At 38.2% G+C, this 18,659-nt stretch overlaps 1 protein-coding gene and 1 long non-coding RNA gene across 17 annotated transcripts; both read left to right on the top strand.

Annotated features, from left to right (window-relative positions):
* Positions 1-711: 711 nt before the first annotated feature.
* LOC105390008 (troponin I) lies at positions 712-14,627 on the top strand. 16 transcript variants are annotated; one of them, XM_038111820.2, is made up of 10 exons: positions 724-834; positions 2,601-2,639; positions 4,409-4,426; positions 5,010-5,138; positions 5,460-5,583; positions 6,261-6,361; positions 9,478-9,521; positions 11,656-11,797; positions 13,048-13,065; positions 14,238-14,627. In XM_038111820.2, the coding sequence occupies exons 2-10, from the start codon at positions 2,625-2,627 to the stop codon at positions 14,304-14,306; spliced, it is 660 nt and encodes a 219-aa protein (XP_037967748.1). In that variant the 5' UTR covers positions 724-834; positions 2,601-2,624; the 3' UTR covers positions 14,307-14,627. The 16 variants fall into 16 exon arrangements, with proteins under 16 accessions (XP_037967752.1, XP_011559536.1, XP_037967749.1 ...); XM_038111817.2 differs by lacking the exon at positions 6,261-6,361 and adding an exon at positions 5,801-5,901; XM_048625124.1 differs by lacking the exons at positions 6,261-6,361; positions 13,048-13,065 and adding exons at positions 5,801-5,901; positions 11,977-11,978.
* A 1,792-nt stretch (positions 14,628-16,419) lies between these two features.
* LOC105382244 lies at positions 16,420-18,181 on the top strand. The gene is made up of 4 exons (XR_007266928.1): positions 16,420-17,121; positions 17,313-17,363; positions 17,679-17,735; positions 17,988-18,181. It is a non-coding gene; the product is annotated as an uncharacterized LOC105382244 (long non-coding RNA).
* Positions 18,182-18,659: the final 478 nt, after the last annotated feature.

Here is an 18,659-nt window from a genome sequence, read left to right as displayed (position 1 = left end):
ATATAACGTCAACAAAGTATTTCACATGATATATATATCTGTATGCATTGTATAAACACTACATATTTCATAAGTGTACAATATAACAAACAATATCGGCACGGCAGGTCAATTCTAACATGTCCATTACGTGTCTATGAAACGCTTGCATACTGTTTGCACACGACGGGTGATTTGGCGTCAGAGATATTGTTAAGACGACGGTACAGTCAGCGGCAGAGAAACCTGACAAGTCAATGTGTGCTTTATGAGGAATCCGAAACGGTGGCAGCTTATACTCAGTGTTATTTCGGTGATGGTATCAAAATGAAACTGCTCTAAAAATGTAGCGATGGCGTTTACGGGGAAAGGCGCGGGGTGGGGTGCACACCAGTTTAGTTTGAAGGCAGGGGTGGTCACAGTGTAAAGATTTTGTACCCAGCTACAACTATGGAAATAATCTTTTATCTAGAAGATCTAGGTACCGCAACTCATATTAACGTGCAATCGAGTAGAGCATTATTCAGCTATGTCAGAATGTGATTTTTATTTACACTACACCTCATCGATCTAGTAAGCCCGGCATGTCTATAAGCTACACAAACTGTGACTAATATTATGTATCTTTATCACGTTCAAATGTGACTCGACAGACTCAAAATAAAACTCCACTCAAAACAAAATACTCATGCGGCCCGTATGTTGGCAGCCCCTGCCTGCCCCCGCCCCCGGGCGCGGGGGGCGGCGCCCACGCACGCCGCCGCGCGCGCCGCCCGCCCAGCGCCGCCAGTCAGCAGTGCGGCTCCGTGTTGGCTGATCCATCTGATAGGGCCATCTTCTTTTTCAATTTCGTAGGTGAGTCCAACCAGCCAGCTGTGCAACTAAAATAAGTGAAAAAAACTCGTGTTTCGAATTCCCGCAAAGAAGGATTTACTGTGTGCGTGAAGTGATTTTTGAAAGTGTTCTAAACGGTGGACCCGTTGTTGGTATAAAATTACGGATCGGATTACCCGGTTTTGCGGTCAAGTGTGTGTCGTAACAATATTACCTGCATATTGTGCGTTATTAACTTAGTTAATTTATCCGTTATCATCGGACAAACTAATGCAATGATTGGACCCGGCGGGTGCGATAGCATTGATGTTAATTAACTTTAGATACGGGATAGAATGACCTAGATTTGCGAATTATCCTCGTTCGCTCACGGCCACGTCCTTCAAGGCTTTAACTTAATTGCAGGTTCTAATCCAGGCGTTATATTGCTATTGATATGGCTATTCTATATCTATATCTGCAATGAAAGCTCGGAGCGATCTTAATTTAGATCTAAGCTTTCAGCAGTCTTAATCTATATGAGGATGGAACAGGTCTCACCGCCCGCTGTGACCTAGTTTCAGGAATCAAGTCGTATTGACAGCTTTTAATATACTTAAATGTTTCCTTGACCTTGAAACCTGATATGATGAATGAGAAATAGATTACATCCTAAGAAAAATAAGTTAAAATAATGATGTAATTAAAATTTGATAACTATTTAAACAAATAAAATAAACGCAGACATACGTATTCAGTCTAAAGTATTTTTTTCCTATAACAATTCCTATTAATCACGAAGTTGTTTACTTCAATGAAACGCGCTAGCAAAGCTCTACTGTCCGAAATTCGTGTAACCGAAGTCGCCAGTGTCCATTACGAGGGCCAAATTAGGATGCGTGCGCAGCCCGCCCGGACTATTTCAGGTGCGGCGCCCGCGCAGCCGCCCGCCCCGCGCACCCCGCCCGCCCCGAGCCCACCCGAGCGCACCCGAACACACACGAACCTAAATATAGAACTATCTACACGTCCGCACACACGCTTATTACACGGAAAATTATTGCATTATGTTTATGACACACCCAGATACAAAGGCTAAGTTTAGAACGCCTATCCGGTTCGAAACCTCGGTTAGGTATGCAATATTCCACATAATTCATGCGGATTATGAAATGTTCTGATACAAGCTTTCAAAGCTTGCACTGAGCCGTGTCTAATATGCAAATGCCATCGTCTGTAGGCGGCTTTATCAACAGAATACACCAGAGAATTTAATAAAATTTTGGAATATCAAATATCAAGTCTTTTAGAAAGAAAATGTAATTGTACCTACGCGTTTTCTTGGGAATTTGCCAGAAAGTGTCAAATAACGTCTATAATAATGGTGACTACATAGTTAAGTTTTTTGGTTGCCAAATACGCCATAACTTTTATGCTGACAAACACATTATTATGATACTAGTGGGTAGCTATAAAAAGTTTTCATATTCGATATCAACTGGAAATTCAGTTTCATAACTCATGTCACGCATGATCAAAGCCTACTTATTTATATTTGATTTGTTAAAATATTTACACGTTTCCGATTGAGCTAGCTGCGCTCGCGAGCTTTCATTAAATATCACTGAAACGGAAAGCTTGCAGTCAAAAATTCGTAAGCCATATATACCTAAAACAAATATACAGAAAACTTATAAATATTGTTTTATTTTCGCAGCCGAGACTGCCAACAATAAATAACACACTTGTTTATCTTCATAACACACAAGTACGGACCGACAATAAATCAGTGGTTTCCTTATTTCCAGGACACCTAGACCAACACTACCACAATGGCGGATGATGAAGTAAGGTAAGACCGAGACCTAATTAGACCTGGATGAGTTATTAGAATGAACGGTACATTATGACCTGTTTGCTACTGGAGAAGATACAACATAATAGTTGTATTAATTTACCTACAGATATAATTAACTGTATTTTTAATGCATATGTAAGTATAGGGGTAGGTATGCATTTTCAAGTTAAAAAAGACAATGCCTTAATTAATGCAGCTTCCATTTAAATTTTCTTTATTGTCCTTAATGAAACCCAAAATTATACCAAATGGCTCCGGTTAATCTGCAATTCAGATAAGCTATTGTCGTCGGAATTGATTTTAAAGATTGCTCTTTAATTGGGGGCTCTTTTTCGCTCATTGCGTATTCAGTTAATTGGATTGTGTTTTGGTTTTGGAAAACTTTAAAATACCACCAAGTGATATGAACGAAGTCGTCCATAGGCCATCCAGTGGACTGTGCCGGACTGACAACGATTTATATGTAAACTTTATACTAACACGATTTGTGTTACATTGTTTCTGTTCCATTCTACCTTCCCCGGGACGCTGCACGTCGGATCCTCCATCTCTGTCACTCTGGGTGCCGTGCTTCTTCTTCATCATCAACAGTATAAGTCAAAACACTCTTCGAGTTACAGGTAGGTGGTCTTCCTTTACGTAGAACACATTATGAACTCAGACAAATTACACCACACAAACATCCCGAATGAAAAGAAAATACTTAATAAGAATTTTTATTATTCGAATGAGATTAAACTAACATTTTGTCGGAAACAAAAAGAGGTATTAAACCGAAAAAGAGATTGAAATAACCGACAGGGATAAGTTTTTATGTGGACATAAATTTTTTGTTACAGCCAGTTTCTTTTACTAGGTTTTTATAGAAGTTTGTTTTGTAAGTTTTACGAATTTCTCGTACAATAAATTTAAGCTGCACATATAAATGTGACGTCTATTCCGTATCGACTAACTGCAATATAATACTGATAAATGCTATTTGATATTATGTTAATACCTAAGTAAGATATTAGTTAAATCACATTAATGATGCACTTCGTATTATAACGGCGCTTTTAATGAACACGTATAAGTAGATGTTGTATAATGCACTCACATTTGCGTATCCAATGACGTAATCTTAACACTCAGCTTAATACATATATTGACACACCCTCTGCACACTCTAGTATTAAGATATTTGAAGCATTTAATATTTATAGTTTTGACCAAGTAGTTAGAAAGAAACTATTTATAAATAATTTGGGAAAGTTCTACAGATTGTATCGTGATCTGGATAGATTACATAGTTCCAAATGAATCTCAGATAAGTTCTATGTTGAATGATATATGATAAAAAGTTTTCTAAGTTATCCATTGATAAAAATAGTGTACCATGTGATAACAAATGTTGATATGATTCCCTAGTAAATAAAAGTCCAAGTTTATAATTTATCAAACTATTGTGTGTATTTCATATTAGTGGCCCTTTGATATACCATTGGTAGTTGGTAACATTATATTTTGTTTAAGTACTTGTATAATTAATTAATCTTGTGTCAAGTAACATTCTGAAAAAAACATCGCCTTTAAATGTTTTACATGGCACCTTATAGTACCTATTCATCATTTATGAAATGTGTATTAATGTCCTAATGTCTCCTTTATGTAACTAAATGTTGTATGTTTCACCCTTGTATTACTGTTAAATATTGTGTTAACCGTAATGTATGTAAAATCATATTCACTATTCTAATCTTTGTTTTATTTCTCTTTCAGAAAAAGAAACTCGAGGAGGTAAAATGGGACACACACACATTCAAAATCATAACATAAATTCATACATTAAAGACATATAATTCTGCAAATTACATTATATAGAAAAAAATACTTAGCTTTACAGTGATACATAGAACATTTTCAGGAGTTAGTAGTTTTATTTTAGTTAGTATTTTACACAATCAAATTGATCAGTTAACATGAAGGAAGGCTAGTCCTTTCCAGCGTAAAAATTATATAATTATTATGTATAAAGTATACAATAAAAACACATTAGGTACTTATACAATGACTCCACAACTACAAAAACACATTGACAAATTACACTTTGATAAATTAACACCTTGCAACAAACCAACGTACTCAAACACCCACAAACATACAACAACTACACAACACATCTCACAACAGACACAACACACGAACATGCAAGTCTACATCCTACGATAGACATAACACACAACAATGCCAACCTTATTAAGTCTAGATCTCACAACATACACAACACACAAACATGCAAACCTTAACAAGGCTACAACAAAAAGCACACTAATCCACTTTCCAGTCGAGCACAAATTATCTAGTTCCCTGATTTCCCTAGGCGAAGAAGGCCAAACAGGCCGAGATCGACCGCAAGCGCGCGGAGGTGCGCAAGCGCATGGAGGAAGCCTCCAAGGCTAAGAAGGCCAAGAAGGGGTTCATGACCCCAGAGAGGAAGAAGAAGCTCAGGGTAAGTTGTGTTTTTTGCTTATATTTTGATAGGGATGAATGTTAATCAAGGCCTAAAACCCCTGCCCTAGCAGTAGGGACGTGATGGGTCTTGATGATGATGAATGTTAATCTCTTGTTGCTATAGTCTTTTTTGGGTATACCGAAGCGATTTCATGACAGTAGTCATGCATAAAAGGAAGTTTTTAAATAGTCGTATAAAAGAAATTCAATCAGCATCTACAATCTTATTTCTCCAGAGAAATTAGGCATTGAAAGTTAGCCTATTATTTCGAAATCATCTTGTCGACGACGGTTCCTGACGACATTGCTCGGTTTCCAGTTGCTGCTGCGTAAGAAGGCCGCCGAGGAGCTGAAGAAGGAGCAGGAGCGCAAGGCGGCTGAGAGGAGGAGGATCATCGAGGAGCGCTGCGGCAAGCCCAAGAACATCGAGGACGCCAACGAAGGTACCCCCCGCTCCATACCTCCCACACTCTAGCTACATACTTAGAACCACCCGAAAGAACTTTTAAAGATCTCCTCCACAAACATGTTCACAGTCTGTGTGTTCATTTGTTATTATGTGTTATTTGTCTTTCTCATTGTCATTTTCTACAACGCGGCTGATATAGACCTTTTAAATATTATGTTTTGTTGATATATGATGTGTGTGTCGTATTATAGATACTATTAAGAGGGTATGCAAAGAGTACCACGACCGCATCGGCGAACTAGAAGATCAAAAGTACGATCTGGAATACATCGTTAAAAGGAAAGATATAGAGGTAGTAAGACGAGCCGCATCGGCCATGCAGCTCTTATTGAGAAACTCACAAGACTTACAATTCTTCATCTTCATTTAACGTGATTGTCAATCTGCCGTCTTGTGTCTATTTCGACTTCTTAACCACGGAATAAACGCTACCAGCTGTTGTGACGGGACGAGCTTCTCGCTTCGGTCTTTCTAACGCGACTATCCACTACTTCTTAAGCTCCATGAATCGTGAACTCTCGCGCGACTTACTACCATCTACTTTCCAATCTTCCTTCTGAGACTCACACCTTTAGCTTACCTTGGTCTAACGCGTGGAGCGCGACACGGGTAGGCGCGTCAGGCAGTCAGTAACGCTTGTTGATGTTGTAGCCGCTCTCACGAGCATCATAACCGGCTACCACCAGCGAATCAGCAAACTGGAGGAGGAGAAGTACGACCGCGAGATGGAGGTGGCCCGGAAAGAGCTCGAGGTGCGCCCGGACAATCGCTCGTCGACTCAGTAGCTCATGCCAACATGTGACTAGTATCAACGTTTTGGTTTTCGCCGCCAACTCATATAAATATCACAACTGGGAGAGCTGAATAAAAATACCCCTAACTAATGTGATAACATGTTAAATTTGAAACGCTAAAGTAACAAGAGCCGATGTAGATATAGCGGAGCTGTAATAGATTTAGATTTATCTTTAGACTCGTCGTCAATAACATCGTAACGTTGCCGATCTTTCCGATTACCCAATATTTAGCTTCGCTTCTCGCTTTGATCCTCGCGGTACAAGATTCCGTGTACACAAACTGACAACGAGCATCGAGACTGATCGCCGGCTCGATAAAACAACATTTATAATTTACCTGAAAATATGATTATGTTTTTCTTTAGCGGAACTCCAGACAATATGTCAAATGTACTGGCACAGACTATACAACCTCGAAGGGGATAAATATGAATTAGAACGAGCACTCGCACTTAGGAAAATGGAGGTAAAGCACAAAGTTGGGATTGGGAATGCGTATGGCGTATGATGAGATTGATGAGTTGATTTAGTTTCTGTTCGACATGACACTAGCGAGGCTCACGCACACACCGAGAGCCGAACACTCACACTGCCGCGACGACAGATGCTCCTTGTGCTACTTTCCTGCAGCCTCAATAATCTGTCTTTCCTTTTTCTATAGCAATGCTCAAGAGAATAATACAGGAGTATCATGACCGCGTGTATGTGTGTGAGGGCCAGAAGTGGGATTTGGAACATGAAGTCAGGAAAAGAGATTTTGAGGTATTGACCAATAATTTACGACCATTGTGAATATCACAGTCATCGATAACGTAACAAGCGATTACGCGTGTGACAATTCGTTTTTCAATATTGATAACGCTTGTCGGTGTTCGGGTTTGTTTGTTGTTGAATTGTAAATAACGGTCGAGGCCCGGGCGCGGCCGGTAGTGTAGCGCTGTGTACATAGCGGTGGCGGTAGAGGGTAAGGCGTGCGGTGCAAAATCGATTCCGAGCGTCCGGCGGCGAGTCATCCGACATGGAGCTTAGAGCATTAATACACTAACGACAGTAACAGCCGCGGGGCAGTAACAGTAACCACACCATCACACGCGGCGCGGGCGCAGCCCACTGCTCCTCTCACTGTCTTATTCATATGTAACTCTAATAAACCATTACTCTTATATCTAATATTTCATTCCGAAGGAAATGTATGAATAAGACATCCTGATCATGTTCGTTCCATCGTGTCATCCGCTTCTATCGCTTTCTTGCCTGTTGCATGCACCGCTGTCCTCATGGTATGAGTAATAACCGTAAGCTTCTGATATCCCTACTAATACTTTCCTAGTATGGCACTTTAATATCTTAAACCTTGTGTTGAAAGCTGAATAATACATCGGTGCTCCGACCGCATCGGCCTGCAATGCTTCATGTTTGATGGCGAGCTTATGGCCTTACTGAATTTTCTCTTTTTGATAACAATTAAAGTTGACGTTGAACTGTAATTGGAACGTTGGACTGGTTCCTCCATTGGCACACGCAAGTGCATAGTGTAAGTGAAACTTCTTGTTCCAAATCTCATTATGTGCCGTCATATTCGCGCGTTGTTTGCGTGTTCGGTTGTGAGAGTCCCATATACCTTTGTCTTGATGCCCATGTGATATATTTGGACACTGAATGTACAAATTGTAAGTGCCATGCTCTGTTCAATGTTGCCCATTCCTCCCCCCGCGCGGCGCCCGGGCGCGGTGGTCACTGCGCCGACGACACTCGACACCACACACTACTCATACCTACCTACATTCGCAAGACTGGATCGATTTTGCACCGACACTTCCACACACTCTACTTACGCGACGTTGTACTTACTCTCACATTGTATGTCGATGTTTTGTGAATTTAAGTAGTAGAGAGACGCGTGTTGACTTGATAGACATACTTGTATCGAGGCAGCGCTCAATATGATACAGCTTCGATAGCCATGTCGGAGTTTATTGCACGGTATCGAATGTCTTACCATAAAGTTTAACGGATTTGGCAGCTATCGAAGGTAGAATATTGCGGCGCTGGTCGCGACTTGTGGCACATGTAAGATATCCCGCACTGACACACCGGTGTATAGGCAGGGGCTGCTGGGACCAGTCTCCGGCACTCGACGCACGGTTCTCTTGCAAACTGCACGATGTAGACAAAAACACTTACATGCAAAGAAGTGACTTAGAAGTAATCATTGAGGCAAAGAGCACAGTTTAAAGATATATCGATGGGACAACGGTAAAGCGGAAAAATGGGACCTCTTTTCTAATATTTTGTTCTTCAACAGACTTGGCAGAATCCAATATTTTCTCTGAAACAAAGCTGGCAAATAACCCCCGCCTAATCTTCGCTGCGCAGCTCTCTCTGTCTTTATCTTGCTCTGTGCTTTTCTTGTATTAATTTCAATCTGGGTTTAATTTTCTGTTTATCTGTGTTTGCTTCTTTTTACAGATTTCTATGTGGAGTTTTTTATGCTTTGGTGTATTTGTTGGTTTTTGATCATTTACATATAGCATGCACTTGTCTTATAATTAAAACATTGCAGAAGTTTTTCTTATCTGGTTATCCGATACAGTTGTTTCATTATTATCTTAATTATGCACTGGATTAGTTTGTAATAAATTTTAAACATCTTTGTGTTGATAGGACAAAACTTGTGGAATGTTATACATAGTATAGTTACCGTTCGTGAGTGAAATTGCACTTTACTGCATCTTTCTGTAAATAAATATTGAAAATGTCGTAGGCTATCCCAGAGTTATTGGAGTAATTGAATCACAGAAAGATCGAGAGTGCTACTTCACTTATGATATTTGTATAGCTAGAATTTTCTATCATTTTCCTACAATACTTTCCTTTGTTTAAAAAACTATTTAATTGCAGTTGTTCAAAACTTCCTGTCATTTGATGTATTTAAGCTTCAAACTACTTTATTCATTGAACCCTACATTACTCACCCTTTCCTTGCAGTAGTTTCATTTAATTTATAATATATGTAATCATTGAGAAATCTCTTTTTGAACCTGTTTATTAATACTTTTTTACTTCGCTAGATCGTAGACCTGAACAACCAAGTCAACGACCTCAGAGGCAAATTGTAAGTATACCAATTTTATATCACCATTATGTAACAGTAACAACATTATTATTTTTAAATCTCCACCTTTACTACCGTTTTTAAAAATATTGATTTCTCTAGTATCCGTTTAGATTTAAGTACCTAAGTAGGTAGATTTATATTTTTGTAAAAAAAATATATGAATAATCGGTATCCCCGACTAAACTACTTTGTCTCAACAAACTCAGCGCCTGTCACCTTATTAGATGAAGGTTGAAAGTAAGAACATAACGACAACCTCATAATGTTTGCGTTACTCCTACCTACATCATTTCTTTTGACATGTCTGCGACACTTGTCAGCGTGTCACCAGTTACACAGGATTACACAATGATTAGTTTTCCGAGTCAGTAGGTTTTCCGTTTATTGTACGTCAATCTGCATTGACATTTGATATAACTGTTGGTTGCATAAACAACTACACCAAGCAAAATAATACATATATGTGCATTTGTTTAAATGTTAATGCTAACTAAACAAAAAGAGTTTGTATTGTAACATTGAATTTTGTAGGTCGTTCGTATTCTTATACACAAGTTTATGAAATATCCATTAAAACTTCTCCACTCTCAAATGCTAGACTGTGACTATCACCACACTTTCGCAAAGTCGGCCCGGATGTGACCGGGAATAATTTATTTCATCGCTGCCAGCTCTTTTTAAACTGAAAAAAGCGCTATCAGAACCAGATTTTCAACGTGAACATTTCACCACACATAATGAAAAAAGCAAAACAAGTTTTTATACAAATACAAATCATAACATAGAGTTTATTTTTTTTTCTTTCAATAGAGTACATTACTATTGAAGTCCAGTATACATACAACAAACGCATATCTGCAGTTGACAATCCGCCGTTCAATATTTCATCTATTTGTCTGGACGAACGTAAGTTAGCTGAGAGCAGTGCAGCGCTTTATTGGTTAGTAACTCAGCGCTTGAAAGCGGAGTGTGCCAACACTAGCGGGGATACGCGCAGAATAATGAAATTCAAAGTCAGTCTCTAGTTAGAGTGCAACAAGGACCTTTGGGGGGTGCTTCGCCTTAAGAACAAAGTCACTTATGAAGATATGTTCAGTTTTATTGTAGAATAGGGAATAAAGTACTTAACAGTTATTTACTCGTTAAAATATCTTTCTATTATAATAAAGTTGTATTTGTTTCATCAAATACTTAAGTTATTATGTTCTAAGTAGCGCGACTTATTAGGAATAGCGTGAAAAACGGCGGGACAATTTTCTACAACCATTACACTATTTTGTAAAGTATAATAGACTATTTCTTATATATAGCTAAACGACTGAGATAAACGACTAATATGACTGGCATTCTATCACCATGGTGACAAACGCTAGTACAGCTATCGTGTTTGTGTTTTTATTAAGAAAGGAATAACGTTATAACCTAACATAAACTGCAACGACCCCACCCTGAATCGTGATGAACTATGTCAGTACTCTGTGCCCACACTCTATAATTTTACCCGGTTCGTTAAGGAAGACGATTTATTGCAGATTCGTAGAACTGTAGCTTATTTAACTGCTCTAAGAAATAATAAATTTGCATTTAAGTAGGTAATAGAAGCACCAACCAAAACAGAATTCATAAGCAGCTTTCAAGTTTTGTTGTTGTTACTACCACGAGACAGATTTAAATGTTTATCAGTTGAGAACAGTAGGTCCAAAGGCTACAATATTTAACACTTACCACGTTTTAATTTAATGTCGCAGTAAAAGTGTGGTATTTCACGTGAGCTTGAAAAGTCGGCGTCATTTATTTAATGACGGCTGTATTTTTCAGTTTAATCTCTAGACAGTTTTCGTTCCAACGACAGTTTAAAACTGGTGACCATTTTCTTTTGTTTATTCAACCAAGCGGAATACACTTCTACTTTCTTATCTTGTGCAGTCGGACTTTTTACTGTCATGTACTTTTTAACACGTAATCAAAAAAGTAGAGTGTCTAATAAGTTTGTCTATCTACAACCAACTAGATATCTGTAGCAATTAAACTTTGTTGTCAGTGGTTATTTCATAGTTTATCCTTTCATAATCCATCCGGGCGTTAAACTTCCGTTTTGTTATACCTAATAATTCTTATTCGTCCCTTCCAGCGTTAAACCCACCCTCAAGAAGGTTTCCAAATACGAGAACAAATTCGCCAAGCTCCAGAAGAAGGCGGCTGAGTTCAACTTCCGCAACCAACTCAAGGTTGTCAAGAAGAAGGAGTTCACCCTGGAAGAGGAAGACAAAGAGGTGAGCGACCTTCTAGAACCTTCTTTTCAGCATTTTCTGTGATGCATCGTTCAGACTTATTATAAAAGGTAAACCATCTTACTGTGATTTTGCCTTTGAATTTATTTATAAACTTAGTCAGTACAAAAAGATGTGTAAATGTAAACTCTTATGACAAGTCTGAAAAGAAAACAATTTAGAAGTTGGAGATTATTATTAGGTATTCTGTCTATAACTCTGATAACGTTTATCAGAGTGTACATAATAGTAAAGCCGTCTCAAATATTCTAATCTATCTAATTGGTACAAAAACAAATGAGTTGTCGTTAACTCCTGCAGTATAAGTGAGTTAACTCCATCGGATAGTTGATGGAACTTTTGTGTCTCATCAAAGTAACAAAGTCTTCTATAGTATTTGTAGTATATCTTCGATACAACTACTACCATTTAATTGAAGTCTTCATTATGTAGTATAATGAATATTGGGATTAAAATTAGAACCTATGGGAGGGAAAAGTAATATTTTATTTCAGCGACATTGGCGTGGAACATCCCAGAAGTTCACATAAACTCTACTAATATAACGTTATAATATTAGTATCAGACCCCTTAGACAGATACCTCATTAAACATTCTCACCATCACACTAATATTCTCTGCAGGCCAAAAAAGCGGAGAAGGCTGACTGGGCCATTGGCAAGAAGTAAACACGTCACTCACTCCACTATACAACAATTCCCTAACTTATATCATTGATGGATTAAGCTAATTTTACACCGAATAAAAATAAATTTATTCTTTTCTATAAAACTCTTTTGAGATTCCTCCCAAACCCTTCACGTAAGAACTTAAAAGAGGTGAGAAAGTTTGCATTCAGCACAAAAAGCTTCGATTTTCGTTGAACTTTTCTTTTGAAGATGTAAATAACAGCTCAACACGACTCTAAAGGGTTACGGGCTTACGCTTTCAAATATGTTATTTGAAAATGTTAAAACGGCATCTATTTTGCCCCTTATACTTCACTTGTGTCCTTTGAAATAGTGCTAATATTTTACGTCACACATAAAGCTTACCTACATGTAACTAACACATTCACACACACAAATAACAGTCAAGTTTTACTTTATACAGAGTGTAGAAAAGTCGTAATTTGCGCTCGCAATTGCGAGAACCACAAACTCGTGACAATTAGCTCATACGTGCTGGCATTTACTTTAACTGCAGGCTAACGTATTTGTAAAGTGTTGGTCTCATGGTGCGATGTTTCACAGGGAGGCGCCGGGGGCAAGGTAAACATAGGCCTGCCAGCCAGTGTGCGACAGATAACAAAAGTTTAGAAACTTCCATGGTCTCTGCGTGTAGCACGCTTATCCAGTTGAAACTCTTGAATATTTTACTTGCTGGAATTATCCTACACTACGAAAACATCCTGTCTACTTACTTTAGAGGTATAATTATGTAATTAACAGTATTTTACAGTCGATGAAACAAAAATCACGATGTGTTGTTCGTAGACAGGATTTTTAATAGTGTTATTCGTGAATATAAGCGTGCTCTACGCAAAGTTGCCCTGGAGCAATGTTTCTGTACTTTTGTATTTTACGTAGAAACAGGACAAAAAGCACACGTTTTACCTTAGTCCTAGTAGATATCATCCACGTGGCATGCTAAAACAATACTTTTAGCACAGCTTCAAAAACTAAACCCCATTTTTAGAATGGGGGCTAGCTGAGTTATAAATAGTTGCCAATACGTAGAGAGGCGGTCTTTGCTGAGATTGGATCTTGAGTTTTTTTTGGCACAGGTGTCTGTTGTGGACGAGTCGATGCCAACTTCTGTCTCATTATTATTCTTCGTTGAGGATGTCATCGCTTTTGTGTTAAAACTTCTTTTGTGTATACACATTCATGTACTGTACTATACAACTGTATGTTGAAATTATAGGCTGAAACTTTGCTTATTTCTGTGATTTTGGAAACAAGATATAGACACTTGCACCGGGTGGGTCGCTTTTGGATGCTTTAGTCTGGTGTACAGCCGTCATCCACATCACCACTCGTCACTAGCCACGGCGCATCATTTGTTTCGATCAGGGACACGAGCGGCGGCGATATTGGAATGGAACTTAGTTCGTTCGCCGCGGCTTTTCGGGAACATTAATCTCGCGTTCATTTGGTCGGATCTAACGTTCCAACTTGATACTGCCGACCGTTTGTTTCCCTGATGTATTGCGCTCTACTGAACTGGTTTTCGCAGTTTTATATGAAGTTGCCTCGGCTTTCCGCGGGCTGACATGTAGATTTGGGACTTATTTTGATAAAGACAACTTTTAAAAATAAATACTGAAAAATGAACATTTAATTAAGTATCCGAGGCAACTCTTTATATTTCAAGAGATTGTACAGGCTTGATCTACGTATTTCTGCTGTCAATCTCCTAATGCATTTCTTTTGTTTCACAGAAAAAACCAGACTGGTCCAAGGGCAAACCCGGCGATCAGAAGGTAAAAGAGGAGGAGGTTGAGGCATGAAGTAGTCCTAGCTCCCTAAACCATACGTGACCTTCGTGTAAAGACTATTATTGCCATACACGGAACATTCATGTGATACCCCATCCTGTAATTGGCTAGATTCAATACCTGCATTGTCACCTTGTGCTGTTGAGTCGGCCGTTATGGCAATAATTTCCACTACCTTTCTCATATTATTTATTATTAATTCACCAACTTCGTTGTCGCCCTTAAGATTCAGCCGACACGATTTTTTATATTATGACTATTTATTTATAAAAAACTATGTTTTTGTAAGATAATATTTATGATATGTTTAATAAAATTAATGTTCTTACTATATTACACGTTGTTACACACTCATTTGTTAACCCCTGTCCGAAGTTTCCCTGCTCCCTGTCTAACTGCCCATGTAGTACCCTTAAGTGTTTTAGTTATTTGAATCCCTCCCCGTAGTACCTTGAGTTTTCCTCTATGTAATTGTTTGCTCCTACCCTTTTATTATTCATAACTATCTATTACATACACAACATTTTATAGGTATACCTACGAAGTTTAATTTCTGCACTATATAATTTAGCTAGGTATATATTTATAGAATTAAATATGGTGTTATAATTTGCCATAAATAAATGTTTTATAATGAACATGAACATTAAAATAAATATTAAAGGAACCTTGTACGACTTAACTGAACGGATACTGGTATTACCATAATTTGGAATACCTAATAAAAACTTAGTAACATGTAGCAACTATTTTTTTAGTAAGTACTTTAAAAATATTACAAATAGAATGAGAAACCACAGTTAAGTAAAAAAGTACAGTCAAGTAAACAAGCTAAGTACACGACCTAGGTATAGGGTTTATTGAGCCAAACAAGAACAATTAAAAAGACATAAAGAAGTTAAGTCAGTAAAATGCCTCCGTTCGGAATTTAATTATCCAGAGTTACTGAAACTGGCGCAGTCAGATGTGTACTGAGACGGTAAGTCTAGAATTCACTTGGAGCCTGTTTTATAGCTTAATTACTCCAGCCTAACCCCGTATTACAGCTTACGCAAACAATTAAATGCCTTGTACATCATAGCTCTTAAAAATAAATAATATAATAGAAATTAACGTGAAGGTTCTTAGGTATATCTTAAATATTTAAGTACCTACATGTAAAACAATAAAGTATTTGTGGATATGATGATGATGATGAAATTACATCATCATTTTAAGACACTGCCTCTTTCTACATATCGTAAGAAGAGGTGGCTGAAAAAAGATCAAATTTCAAATATACTCTAAAAACTTTACTGTATGTGTATTCGTAACATAGAGTATCAGGAGGTAATTAAGTAGGTACACAGTTTTCGTGTGTGTATGTAAATATATTCTAACCACAAAAAGCAATTACACACTCCTAAACTCAAACTTTAATAAACGAATAAATGCAAGTAGCATACGAGTACATAAATGTATTCCTATCCTGTACCTATACTTATCTTAATTTTGTTAATTGGGAACATAAAGTCTGGTACATTCTAGTTCAGCATAGATTTATCGCAGGCATCTGGTTTAATCTCCTTTTTGATTGAACCACTAGCCCGTTCATTGGATGGCGCTATTCAGTTGTATGACTAAAGAACAACTCGTCAAGTAGTTGATTGTAACGTTCGACGTCTTGACTGAACGTCATACAGCGAAGTCGTTGAATGGGATATAGTATAGCTACTTTGTAATGTCTGGTTAGGGTGAACATGACCAGACAAGAGTCAACAAAAAGACTATGTTACAAAGCTCTTATCTCACAAATTAACTAAACAATAACAATAAAAGTACGTTCATATTGTTGTTCAAAATTATCCAGTTTCGCCACAATTTTTTCTTTGAAACTATCCGCCCGCGGCGTAATAATAGGTAAATCCATGTTGTCACAATATTTTAACACAAATAACGCACTTTAAAGCTAATTTATTTGCAAAAAACTAACAATATGGGTGCTTTTTGTGTCAGCTGTTCGCTGTTAGACGCCATATTTGTTTTGTTCACCACCTGACTGATTTTAAGTCAGCTAACTAGTTGGACGTTTTGAGACGCTTGTACAATCAACGTTCGGCATAGTCATACAATTGAGTACAATTGAGTAGCGCCATCCAATGAACGGGCTAGTGGTTCAATCAAAAAGGAGATTCAACCAGATGCCTTCGACAGATATACTGTATTGAGGTCTATATTATTAGTTTTTATGAGAAATTTAATTGTACCTACGCCCTACCTAGCATACTGTAGCTGAAGTGTAAAAGCAAACGACACCAGCTAATCGATATTTGTTCATTTTCTGTTTAGCTAGAGCAAGCCCATTGCTGATTCATTGTTATTTAAATAATTTTAACAACACCATTTTGCTTTTTGCGCCATTGTTTAATATAACGATATCATTTGCCTCTCAATATAACTCACGAAATACTTCAAAAAGCTTCGCTTACGCACCGAGTCTACAATCACTTGACACATGTTAAAATATTAATTGAAATAATACAGGAAGGAGGCGAAGGCGCACCCGCGGCAGAAGGCGCTCCTCCAGCCGAAGGAGCGCCTCCAGCTGAAGGGGCGGCTCCCCCAGCGGAGGGCGCACCCGCGGCACCCCCGGCGGAGGGAGCGGCGCCGGTAGCTCCTCCAGCCGAGGGGGCAGCCCCGGCGGCACCCGCGGCGGCCCCTGCGGAGGGAGCCCCCGCTGCACCCCCGGCGGAGGGCGCCCCCGCGGCTCCTCCGGCCGAAGGGGCCCCCGCAGCCCCCGCCGCTCCCCCCGCAGAAGGCGCCCCCGCTGCGCCTGCGCCGGCAGAAGGTGTGTTCTAGATAGAATTAAAAGAAGATAATGATTCTATCTGACCAGGCTGTAAGTTACAAGAATAGAATAAAATTGACTATTCAGTCAATTACAGCATTACGTGATACAAAATGTTTATAAAGGATAATTAGGTATGTATGTATATAGTTTTTATTTACAGCAATTCATATGAAAATATGTGTTCACAGGTGCCCCCGCAGCGCCCGCGGAGGGTGCTCCGGCCGCGCCCCCTGCCGAAGGTAAGAAAAACAAAATTAATGTAGGAATTAATAATGATAAGATTCTCCGAAATTAATTATTATAACAAAATAATAATTACGGAAGTGGAAAAGAGCCTTCCTGAACCTGATATCCTATTAAGGGGTTGCTCTTGTTGAATAAGTAAACTTCAAAACAGAAAATATTATAACGATGTCCGTGTCTTTTGATGAGAATCCATATTAGCTTCGTTATTTTAAAATTATTTATTCATAGCACCCAAAATACATTGAGGCTGATATTTGAGTTTGTCTCAGCAATAATAGCATGTTTTATAAATAATAATAATTTTTCAGCCGCCCCTGCGCCCGCGCCGGCGCCTGAGGCCGCGGCCGCGCCTCCTCCAGTTGAAGGTAAATAGAGTATATAAATTATTAATAAATAATAATTATTAATTATTACAATATATTTATTTCACCATATAAACAACGAAATCATCGTTGGTTCATCACCATCACGACGAAACACATAGTTTAAACATCGCTAACTTAAAACGTCGCTACTTTGCGCTTCTTTTAATCTTCAATCATTTTCGGATCAGTTTGACGCTAGTTGATCCACTTATTGCCAGTTTAGTCCTAATCATGGACTATTTCTCGTTGCAGCTTCAGCCTAGACAGTCGAAGCCAGCACTAGTCTCCAGCCTCATCATCACGACTGGAGCTCAGCCACCGGGTCGATGTCACAGCATTTTCACAAACATGAAGCTTTATTTTTGTACCGGACCATTCTCAGAGAAAAACAAACTCAATTTGTACATTTTGTATTACCATGAATTAAATTTCAAGTATAATTTAAATCTCGTTTTATTGCTTGAATTCGCGTCAATCCAATTTGAATATTCACTTGTGTTTGACTGGGAATATAAAAAAGCATCAAATAAAAGGGCTATTGTTATTCCTAAGCTACGGAGTTGGAATGAAAAAGGGAATAGCGTAAAATTTAGTCGTTTTTGTCCAAACGAATTTAAATTTACATTGTGCCTCTCATCCTAGGTACCTATATTTATAAATACCTTTAGAACTAATCAAGAAAAAATAATAGAATAACGAACGAACGAACAACGCTTTATATAAATGTTACATCATCTGTCGATGGAAAAACACACAGTATTTATAATTTTAATATTTTCAACAATTTTTGACATAAACATACAATTTTTTCTGTCGGTCGTAAGATAGAGAGTTATTCGGGACACTCCTCAAAATATTGTTCGTTAGTTTAGTCACAAATACACAATAAATTAGCTAAAACTCTTTTTGAATGTCAATCGTCAA

Source organism: Plutella xylostella, chromosome 13, assembly GCF_932276165.1.
Source record: "Plutella xylostella chromosome 13, ilPluXylo3.1, whole genome shotgun sequence".
NCBI lineage: Eukaryota > Metazoa > Arthropoda > Insecta > Lepidoptera > Plutellidae > Plutella > Plutella xylostella.
The sequence above is the reverse complement of the archived record's forward strand: the minus strand, read 5'-3'. Positions and strand labels throughout refer to the sequence as shown.

Bases quoted from the DNA above. Each gene is read 5' to 3' on its own strand.
- LOC105390008 (XM_038111820.2), top strand. The intron at 5,139-5,459 runs GTAAGTTGTGTT...CTCGGTTTCCAG, and splicing joins AGAGGAAGAAGAAGCTCAGG to TTGCTGCTGCGTAAGAAGGC. The intron at 9,522-11,655 runs GTAAGTATACCA...CGTCCCTTCCAG, and splicing joins AACGACCTCAGAGGCAAATT to CGTTAAACCCACCCTCAAGA.